The following is an 11,603-nucleotide window of genomic DNA, read 5'->3' on the forward strand; positions in this document are numbered from 1 at the left end:
CTTGCGTGCTCTGCTGGTGAAAGTAACCGGGCGAAAATAGTACTTGCGCGCTCTGCTTGCGCAAGTAATAATAAAATGTGGTAAACAAAATACATATTTAGCCCCATGCTCAAATGCCCCCGCCCCCCCCCCCCCCCTGTCAAAAACAGCTAAAATCCCTAAAACGAAAGAAAGCAGCAAAATGAAAAAAATAATAACACTCATCTTTTACTTTTCCTAATAACCTAAAACATGAACCTTGTCCTTTTAATGAAGTTTAAGATGGAAATCATACACGTGCAGAACAAACCAAAAACATAGCAGGCGAGCAGCACATCACTAAAACAAAGATCACACTCGTGTGAACTGAGCGGTGCAACTCCGCTCCCCCCCCCTCCTCTCTCTCTCTCTCTCTCTCTCTCTCTCTCTCTCTCTCTCTCTCTCTCTCTCTCTCTCTCTCTCTCTCTCTCTCTCAGGCAACAGTGCAGCACTAATACTATCTCTCTCTCTCTCTCTGTTTCTGGCAAACAGCGCCCCTACTGGTAGTCAGTCATACTCGTGCTCATTAATACATACATAGGTGAACACATAGGTGAACACATAGGTGAACACATAGGTGTACACGGACATTGCTGTTCCTTGGGGTGGTTGCACCACTCAAAAAATAATAATGCTGAAGACCTCAGGTGTTTTCTGGCCTTAAGTAGGCAACTCCAACCAATCAGGGGAAGGGCTGGTGAGATGGAAGTAACCACATACTCACCCTCTCCTACCACTCTGACACTCTTCCATAGACTATTCTACTGGCACATATGTGGCAGTGGAGTAGAGGTAAAACTATTAGGATAATGGAAATACCTAAAAAAAAACAGGTTCTTAGTTGCTTTTCACCACTGGTGCACAATCGCTCGCTAATAGGTTTATCAATAGTCATATTCCCACACACTCTGTGTCTTGCATTGTTTTCCATAGCTGGCAATGCAGCCGGAAATCCACTTCACTTGGCTGTGGACGTCGGCGTAGACACTAGGGTTTTCACCACCGCATGCCGCACTCCCCCAGCTGGCCAAGCCTGCCACGTAGTGAACCCCATCGTCCCTGCAGATCACGGGTCCGCCCGAATCCCCCTGTAAGACACACAGCCATATGAGTCACCCTGTAAGACACAGCCATAGTCACCCTGTAAGACGCACAGCCATATGAGTCACCCTGTAAGACACACAGCCATATGAGTCACCCTGTAAGACACAGCCATAGTCACCCTGTGAGACACACAGCCATATGAGTCACCCTGTAAGACGCACAGCCATATGAGTCACCCTGTAAGACACACAGCCATATGAGTCACCCTGTAAGACACACAGCCACATGAGTCAACCTGTAAGACACACAGCCACATGAGTCACCCTGTAAGACACACAGCCATAGTCACCCTGTAAGACACACAGCCATATGAGTCACCCTGTAAGACACACAGCCATAGTCACCCTGTAAGACACACAGCCACATGAGTCACCCTGTAAGACACACAGCCATATGAGTCACCCTGTAAGACACACAGCCATAGTCACCCTGTAAGACACACAGCCACATGAGTCACCCTGTAAGACACACAGCCATAGTCACCCTGTAAGACACACAGCCATATGAGTCACCCTGTAAGACACACAGCCATAGTCACCCTGTAAGACACACAGCCATAGTCACCCTGTAAGACACACAGCCACATGAGTCACCCTGTAAGACACACAGCCATATGAGTCACCCTGTAAGACACACAGCCATAGTCACCCTGTAAGACACACAGCCATAGTCACCCTGTAAGACACACAGCCATTAGGGATGGCCAAATGGAAAGATTGTCTTAACCGGTTACCGCCAGGACTTGCCGGCTAATTAACCGTTATCCGTTAAGAAAAAAATGCGCTATTTTACCCATTAAAAATAGACAAATATACCGTGCACTATTAACCATTAAACATAACAATATTACAACGAGGAAGAAGAAGAATTACACACATTGTTTTCCATAAGAAATATGGTGTTTATTTTAGAAGTGAAACGGGAGGATTATACAATCATCTTGCCGGTCACGCGGCCTGCTGTCAATCAGTGCACTAGTGCGTAGGCTACAGTATACGCACACATGTATCGCTGACCGGTCAGGAAGGATTAGGAATAGCCTATATAGGCTAATATACAATAGGCCTACTAAATAAGCATTGGCCTACACAAAACAATAAATGAAATCGGCAAGTTCTGTGCTTTTCAACAAAAGTAGAAACGCATGTATTGCACATTGAGCAGCGCAAGGCCACAGGCCCACAGCCAATTGAGGCCAATTACAGAACATCAACGACCCAGTCCCATGTAAACGTGACACACTAAAATAAATAAAACTAATATAAAATAATTGAACAAGTTACAACGGTTGAAGGGTATATAGTAATTAACAGCAAAACATTGTCAAACGAAAAAATATATTAATCAGTGTGACTGTGAGAGCAAATTGGAATACTTGAGTGGATAATAAAATAAACAGGGCAGGCCTGCTCTGTGCCTATAGCCGCCTTTAGGCTTTGAGTTTGACGCTCTGGGGCCACAGGCCAATAGCCACTGCCAGCCGCAGTAGCACATTAACAAAATAAAATAAAGACCAGGCCTACCTTATCAGCAGCATCACAGTGTCCCTGTCCCAATTGTTTAACAGTTTTTATTCAAAAAAATCAACATATCCACATGCTCAGGGGTTAACCTTGTGCGCAGTCTATTGACTACAAGACCCGCTTCAGAAAACACCCTCTCGGATGGCACCGAGGTTCCAGGGATGCAAAGGTAACGCTTCGCTAATATGGCCAGCCTCGGAAAGCGGGCCTGGTTTGCTTTCCACCATTGAAGTGGGTTACTTTCCAATTTGGGGGGACAGTCTCTCATGTAGTTGTCCACTTCTGTCGCTGAATCATTAGCTGCGCCTCCAAGCGGGTTGTAGTCCTCTCCTAGGAGCTGACGCATGGCACTTTCCTTATCCACAGCAGCAGCAGCAGCCATCGGCTCGTCCTCGCGATCCTCCTCCTCTTCATCAGTTGCAGGGCCAATTTCTGCGACACCTTTAATTGATTGAATACTTTATTAAATTTGAACAGTTTGCAAATAGTGCCTGTCACTGTGTACTGCAGTACGAACTACAAATTATATACAATGGTGGTGGTGCTAAAGGGATAACACAAAAAGTAATTAAAGTATACAAAAAAAATGTATATAGCCTATACAATAAATGTCAATAATATTCACCTTCATCATTGGCCTGTTGATTCGCATTCTCCAATTGTACGTTAGCGCAGATTTCTTTCAGCTTGGCTGTCGCAGCGTCTCTCTGCCTTGGTGTGAAGGAAGGCAGGTGTTTATGGCGAGGGTCTAAGGTGGTGGCGATCAGGGCTGGTTTTGAGACCAAGTCAGCCGTGTCAACTGACATGCGATCCCGCAGGGATTTTTTTACCTTGGCCTTGAACTCTGCCACTTTTGGGGTGTCATCTGTGGAGCTCGCTAGGTGTTTGTTCAGGAGGCTGAAGGTGATGGGGTAAATGTTTGAAATTGACACCTCTGATTCTGTTGACATAACAGTGGTCACAGTTTTCAACTTCTTTAAAACAGGTAGGACATCTTCAATCATTTGCCAGTGTTCATCTTTTAGCTCAAGGGTTCTGGCATCCGTCAGCTTTGTTACTGTTCGGTCGGATAGAACAGCGGTGACACACCACCGCTGCTCATGAAGTCTCTCGAACATATCATACACCGAGTTCCATCTGGTTTTGCATGACTGGATGAGCGAGTGTTTAGGCTTGTTCATCGAGTGTTGTTTTTCCTCCAGTACCTTTGTGGCACGGGTGCTGTGGTTGAAGTGCGCAACAAGTCGCCCTGCTGCACCGATAACTCGTTGCAAATACAGGGCAAAGCCATCGCTGATTGCTAGTTGCAGTGTGTGTGCGTAGCAGGGAACCGAGTCCCATGTCACCCGGGCGGGGGAATTTGCCGAGACGATGTTACTAGCATTGTCATACACGCATGCACACACCTTCCCGGCCAATCCCCATAACTCCACCGAATCATTCAACTTGGCTGCCAAGTTGTCTGCCGTGTGTCTGTTAGGCATGCTCTGTGTCAACAAGATGGCTGATTTAACGTTCCATTCCTCATCAATATAGTGCGCTGTTACTGTCACATAGCTCTCTGTGGTCAGTGCAGTCCAGCAGTCCGTTGTTATAGCCACAGATTCGGTATGATCCAGTTGTGATTTGAGCGTTTCTTTTCCCAACTTAAATCGTGCCTGAATGCGGCGGGTGATGGTCTGCCTTGATGGAATGTGGTAGTTGGGCTCGACGTAGCCCATCAATGCCCGAAACCCCCTACCATCGACAACACTGATTGGCATGGTGTCCCATTCAACCATAGCGCATACTTTCTGTGTGATCGCCTCTGTTTTGTTTGGGTCACATCTCCTCCCTGCGAACGCTAGCATGCCAGGCAGGGTTGCTTGTGCTGCTGCACCCGAGGCCGATGGGGTTGGGTGGCGGTTATCCAGGTGATACTTCATTGCTGAAGTACTGGAGGTATATTTCATCGTGAAATTACACAGATTACAAGTTACCTCATCAGCATTCTTTTGTGTAAAATGCTGCCAAACGGTACTTCTTTTGGCGCGCTGTTTCATTTTTCGTCTTTTCTTTTTCTTTTTCCCTCCTCTTTTTCCCTCCTCCACTACATGCAGTGTTTTTGTTTTGGGGGAAGTGGAAGTCACGGCTCACGGCACATGCGTGGTTGCACTGACAGTGCAGGTGGAAAGAGGGGCTTGGCGCCTTGGCCGCGGTGCCCGCTCTCGGCGCTTCAAAATAAAATATATATTTTTTTATCGGTAAAACATTAGCCGTTAGTGTTGTCGGTAACCAATTAATTAACGGTTAACGGCTAACGGTTATCGGTTGGCCATCCCTAACAGCCATATGAGTCACCCTGTAAGACACACAGCCATATGAGTCACCCTGTAAGACACACAGCCATATGAGTCACCCTGTGAGACACACAGCCATAGTCACCCTGTAAGACACACAGCCATAGTCACCCTGTAAGACACACAGCCATATGAGTCACCCTGTGAGACACACAGCCATATGAGTCACCTACTTATCATTTTGACTTGATCTACTTTATCTTTTTGGCTTATTCTCATTTTTGTATTATCTTCAATGAAACCTTTTTTGATCAGACCCAATTGTTGTATTCATCTCTACTGGGAATATTGACAAGCATCAATAACACACACACACACACACACACACACACACACACACACACACACACACACACACACACACACTTACGCTACAGGTGCTGACTAGTCCCTTCTTGTCTTCTCCACAGATCATGGTGTCGTCCAGCAGGGATCCATGAAACTCCGTGCAACGCTCCTGAGACATCAGGGAAACCTGTCCTTCTGACAGTTTGGATGGGTACTTATCTGAGGGACAAGAACACTGGTTGGTTTACCCCTGTGTTATTGTAATGTGTGTGCCCGGCCGGACACATTAGGAGGCGACACGACTGGTTATGGAGCGGACACAGGAAGTGTAAGCTGTCAGATTTACTCTGTTATTGTGGGCAGCGGTGGAGCTCCCGTTTGGCGCGCAAGCCATGATTACACTGTGAATATAAATAAATACATTCTACTTTGGAAATGCAGCACGCCTGAAGACTGTCAGACACCCACCAAGCAAACCAGGCATACTTAATTAACTGGTGGGCGTGTCCACATAAAAACAACATTAGAACAAATATTGTACACTTTTTTGAAAGGGTTACATAACAATAAGACCTGATGATCATGTTTTAGGGTGGAAAACAAACACGGCACTCCATCTTTAAGGTGTGATTAATGGTAGTGAAATGGTTGGACACGTACCATCTTTAGTTTCGCCCCATCCAGAGATCCAACACTTCGTTCCATCGCGGAACATCTTGTCTGGCAGACAGGCAGTTGTAACGTATCTGGTTTCATTGGCACAGAATGCTCCGTTGGTGGTGCCCAGCTGGAGTAATGCTGAGACACAGTAAACACAATAGTTACATAACATTAGCATCTCTGACTGACATTATGTCATCATTTAGACCTTTAAGCATGCTGTGTGAGTGACATACAGTAGATGAATGGTCCAATCAGAGACATACAGTAGATGAATGGTCCAATCAGAGACACACAGTAGATGAATGGACCAATCAGAGACAGAGTAAATTAATGGACCAATCAGAGACAGAGTAAATTAATGGTCTCACCAATGTCATTACTTGGATTGCTGGATGTTTTTCTTTCCCAATAATCCACATGAATGAAGTCTCTGTTCACGTCGACGATCTGGTCTTCCTCTTCATGTATGCCTTTGTCCACTCCCCCCAAGACCACCCGCATGTCCATGGTGTCGTTAGTCTTACTGGAGAAACTGCAGTCAGTCATTAAGACATGAGAGACGTTTCATTCATTATTCTGGCTCCCAGACTGGAATGAACTGCCCATTACAGTCAGAACTACAGACTCACTCCCAATCTAAACTATGGAATGAACTTCCCATTACAGTCAGAACTACAGACTCACTCCCAATCTAAACTATGGAATGAACTTCCCATTGCAGTCAGAACTGAAGACTCACTCCCAATCTTTGGACCATAGTCTGAAAACCTCTTCAGACTCCATCTTAGCTCCGTAGGACTTGGCCTATAGCCTTGACGACCTTACAGGCTTATGAAAAGGCTACAATGTAATTTAAATAGTTAATGTTATGTAGACAGATGCCATGTCCTATAGTGCTATAGTGTATATAGTTTCAACATAGAGATTATTGTTTCATTGTTGAGTCAAAACTTAGAAATGGACAATCTGGTCAGCATGACATCTCACACCTCAGCATGTTAGCACAAATAGCATTCAGAGCAGCATGTTAGCACACATAGCAGTCAGAGCAGCATGTTAGCACAAATAGCATTCAGAGCAGCATGTTAGCACACATAGCATTCATAGCAGCATGTTAGCACAAATAGCATTCAGAGCAGCATGTTAGCACACATAGGATTCAGAGCAGCATGTTAGCACACATAGCATTCAGAGCAGCATGTTAGCACACATAGCATTCAGAGCAGCATGTTAGCACACATAGCATTCAGAGTAGCATGTTAGCACACATAGCATTCAGAGCAGCATGTTAGCACACATAGCATTCAGAGCAGCATGCTAGCACACATAGCATTCAGAGCAGCATGTTAGCACACATAGCATTCATAGCAGCATGTTAGCACACATAGCATTTAGAGCAGCATGTTAGCACAAATAGCATTCAGAGCAGCATGTTAGCACACATAGCATTCATAGCAGCATGTTAGCACAAATAGCATTCAGAGCAGCATGTTAGCACACATAGGATTCAGAGCAGCATGTTAGCACACATAGCATTCAGAGCAGCATGTTAGCACACATAGCATTCAGAGCAGCATGTTAGCACACATAGCATTCAGAGTAGCATGTTAGCACACATAGCATTCAGAGCAGCATGTTAGCACACATAGCATTCAGAGCAGCATGCTAGCACACATAGCATTCAGAGCAGCATGTTAGCACACATAGCATTCATAGCAGCATGTTAGCACACATAGCATTTAGAGCAGCATGTTAGCACACATAGCATTTAGAGCAGCATGTTAGCACACAGCATTCAGAGCAGCATGTTAGCACACATAGCATTTAGAGCAGCATGTTAGCACACATAGCATTCAGAGCAGCATGTTAGCCCACATATAATTCAGAGCAGCATGTTAGCACACATAGCATTCAGAGCAGCATGTTAGCACAAATAGCATTCAGAGCAGCATGTTAGCACACATAGCATTTAGAGCAGCATGTTAGCACACATAGCATTCATAGCAGCATGTTAGCATACATAGCATTCAGAGCAGCATGTTAGCACACATATCATTCATAGCAGCATGTTAGCACACATAGCATTCATAGCAGCATGTTAGCACACATAGCATTCAGAGCATCTTACATGCAGTGAGCAGCGGTGAGGACCCAACAGGAATGGATGAGGACGCCTCCACAGACGTGTCCGAACGGATTAGATGAGTTTCTGCGTCTGCGCTGCAGAGACACCTGCCATGGATGGTCTCCAGGTCGGGACAGAGTGCCTCCGCTGATTGTGACCATATTGCCGATCCGCTTGCCGCACTTTCCTGAGTCAAATGGAGACAGAGCGTGAGAGCCATGGAGAGAAGTGTGTGTGTGTGTGTGTGTGTGCGCGTGCATGCGTGCGTTCCGTCCGTGGGCGTGTGCGGGTGGGCGTGTGCGTGTGTGTGTGTGTGTGTGTGTGTGTGTGTGTGTGTGTGCGGGTGGACGTGTGTGCGAGCCATGGAGAGAAATGTGCGGTTAGGAGATCAAGGCAAGAAATACAATTTAACCTTGTTCCACACATGCATCGACGCATACACGCGCACACACGAGCACACACACACACACACACACACACACACACACACACACACACACACACACACATTTCAATGTATTTATTTGAATCCACAAATTACAATACATTTGACAAGGAAACAAATATAACGGGGTTGACAGTTCATGTTCACTTAAGGATACACGTGGCACCTCCTCCTCCACACAGACAAGCTGCCTATAACAGCCCAAACAGAGCTCAGTATTTGGCAAGTTGTTTGGCTTTGCTTTTTGTCATGCCAGCTATTCTTAGGCCACTCATGGTCAGTTTATGCACACGGCTCAGGCTTCCGAATATCAGTATGGCAAATCTACAGCGATACCCCAAGTTTGTTATACAATCCAAGTAATGGTTGATACTTAGAATGTTTATCTTGGAATGCCTGGTCCATGTACAAATCAAAGACACAGCCCACCTCCAGAATCAGGACCTCCTTGTGACTGGTGACACACACACACACACACACACACACACACACACACACACACACACGCACACGCACACGCACACGCACACGCACACGCACACACACACACACACACACACTTCAATCAAACAACACTGACAAACGTACACTTACTTCCACATTGTATTGTTAAACGTGTCCATTGTCCATCCACACACGTAACACTGTGGGGTCCTCTGGTCCAAGTGTATCCCACCATGCATTCGTACAACACCTTCTCTCCGGGCGCGTACGCGTCTCGTATCGTATCTTTCATGATGCTGTTCATCTGGAGGACCTCTGGGGGTCCGCAGTGCTTTGTCAGCGTCGCTGTGGAGAGATGCAGCCGTCCACAATGAGCACAGATAGACACTAGGTGGCGCCAGAGAGAACCTGCCCTTCTGCCCTCTAGACAGCAATATGCCCTTTATGAGAGTTACTGTTTTGTACAGTTTGTTCATTTTACTTTTGTTTTGTACAGTATGTGTGGCCCATGGTGACATCATCATGTTTTGTACAGTATGTACATTATGTGGCCCATGGTGACATCATCATGTTTTGTACCGTATGTACAGTATGTGGCCCATGACCATTTCTGGATTAAAAGCTGTAGATTGTCAGGTTGGGGGTGTATACTATTGTAGATTGTCAGGTTGGGGGTGTATACTACTGTAGATTGTCAGGTTGGGGGTGTTGAAGTTATTCTTTGTTACCTGAACAGATCACCTCCAGTCTCTCCACAGAATGAGCAGCCTGCATCGTTACACACTCCTTCAGTGAAGATTCAGATCCAACACAGAAAGATGTAATCCACCACACAGGTTGACGTGTAGAACCAGACCTCCATTTGTAGTCAACAGCAGAGCCACAGCTGAGCTGTCGACAGACCACAGACGATGACTGGAGGTTCCAGTTAGATGTAAAATCAGCTGCTGGTTTCCACTCTCCCTGGTGTCTCACTTCCAGTTTACCAGTACAGAGACTGGTTCCTTCCACCAACCTGACATAAGAATCTGTACAGAGACAGTAGTATAAACAGTATAGAGGTAATATTACTTGAATTAGAAGAACATCTGTTAGATTACAATGTGTAATAATGTATATTTGTTTGTTCATGTCTGTTTATCTATTGTGTGGAGTGTTGGTTTAACTTGGAGAGCTGAAGATAAACACGATCAAATTAATTAGTTTGAGTGAAAACAGTGAAAAAACTAAATCTTGTCAGGCTTCATATGGGTTAGGTTGGACCGTTGGAGTTACATCATGTTTCATATGAGAGAGAGAGACAGACAGACAGACAGACAGACAGACAGACAGATAGATAGATACCTGAACAGATCACCTCCAGTTTCTCCACCGAATGAGCAGCCTGCATCGTTACACACTCCCTCAGTGAAGATTCAGATCCAACACAGGAAGATGTAATCCACCACACAGGTTGACGTGTAGAAACAGAGCTCCATTTTGTGCTAACAGCAGAGCTACAGCCCAGCTGTCGACAGACCACAGACGATGACTGGAGGTTCCAGCTAGACGTAAAATCAGCCGCTGGTTTCCACTCTCCCTGGTGTCTCACTTCGAGTTTACCAGTACAGCGACTGGTTCCTTCCACCAACCTGACATCATCAGACTCTGTACAGACAATATAATATCCAGTAAAAAGGTAATATTACTTTGATTATAAGGAAAACAAAAATCAGCTTACAATGTTGCGTAGTTGTCTGTTCTTGTTTTATTTACCCATTGTGTGGACTGTTGGATTAACTGGGAGAGCTAAAGAGAAACATGATCAAATGAATGAGTTTGAGTGTAACAGTAGATGGTTCCTGTCTAGCAGTACATCAGTGTGAGTTAACATGTTCAGTTGGGGGTGTATACTATTGTTGACCTATGAAATACTTTAAAATATAATTTAGGGATTTAGCAGACTAATTTAATACAAAGCATACAAACATACAAACTCTCTCTGGAGACAGAGAGAGGGAGAGAGAGAGAGAGAGAGAGAGAGAGATTTTAGTTCACTTACACTGAACATCTAGAGCGTGTGGAGGTGACCTCTGGGATCCATGTGTGTTTGTGGCCTGACAGAAGTATCGTCCAGCGTCTGCAGGAGACACATTGTCCTTCACCAGCTGAGGACCAGTGGAGATAGAGGCGACTCCTCCGTCTCTGTACCAGGTGTAGGTGTCTACGGGTGGCTTGGCTTCACTGCTGCAGGTCAGAGTCACCGTGCTGCCCTCAACAACGCCTCCTGGTGGACTCGCTGATACTGAGGGCTTTTCTGGAGGGTCTGTGGAGGAATAAACATTGATGCACTCAAATAACAGTGGGCTGTGTATACAGCATTTTACACTAGGAATGAACACTAACAATGATTAATGTATGAATAATGTCACCTTTGGTTAAAATAATAAAACACTGGACACTGTAGTCCAAAATAGAGTAAACCTATACCCTAATGATAGTTTAATGTTTTCTTATTTTTTATTCTTACTAGTCTTTGTATTGTTTGATATTTGATGTCTGGGGACTGCACATGGAATTAGCATGTTTTGCTAAATCTCGTATATTTACACTGCATTGTTTTAATGTAATGTTCATCAATACACACTGTCCCGACTAAATAAACAATATACACT

The 11,603-nt window shown here is 45.1% G+C and overlaps 1 protein-coding gene and 1 long non-coding RNA gene across 2 annotated transcripts; both read right to left on the reverse strand.

The window, feature by feature from the left end:
* Window positions 1–865: 865 nt before the first annotated feature.
* Window positions 866–9,798, reverse strand: LOC310866778 (chymotrypsinogen B-like). Its single transcript, XM_083776518.1, has 7 exons — window positions 9,678–9,798; window positions 9,100–9,294; window positions 8,064–8,247; window positions 6,304–6,458; window positions 5,933–6,070; window positions 5,355–5,491; window positions 866–1,106 (listed from the first exon to the last, which is right to left on the reverse strand). The coding sequence occupies exons 1-7, from the start codon at window positions 9,721–9,723 to the stop codon at window positions 903–905; spliced, it is 1,059 nt and encodes a 352-aa protein (XP_083632644.1). The 5' UTR covers window positions 9,724–9,798; the 3' UTR covers window positions 866–902.
* Window positions 9,799–10,380: 582 nt separating this feature from the next.
* Window positions 10,381–11,249, reverse strand: LOC310867432. Its single transcript, XR_014570006.1, has 3 exons — window positions 10,991–11,249; window positions 10,705–10,737; window positions 10,381–10,596 (listed from the first exon to the last, which is right to left on the reverse strand). It is a non-coding gene; the product is annotated as an uncharacterized lncRNA (long non-coding RNA).
* Window positions 11,250–11,603: the final 354 nt, after the last annotated feature.

Source organism: Protomyctophum parallelum (assembly GCF_964188405.1).
Source record: "Protomyctophum parallelum genome assembly, chromosome: 11".
Lineage (NCBI taxonomy): Eukaryota > Metazoa > Chordata > Actinopteri > Myctophiformes > Myctophidae > Protomyctophum > Protomyctophum parallelum.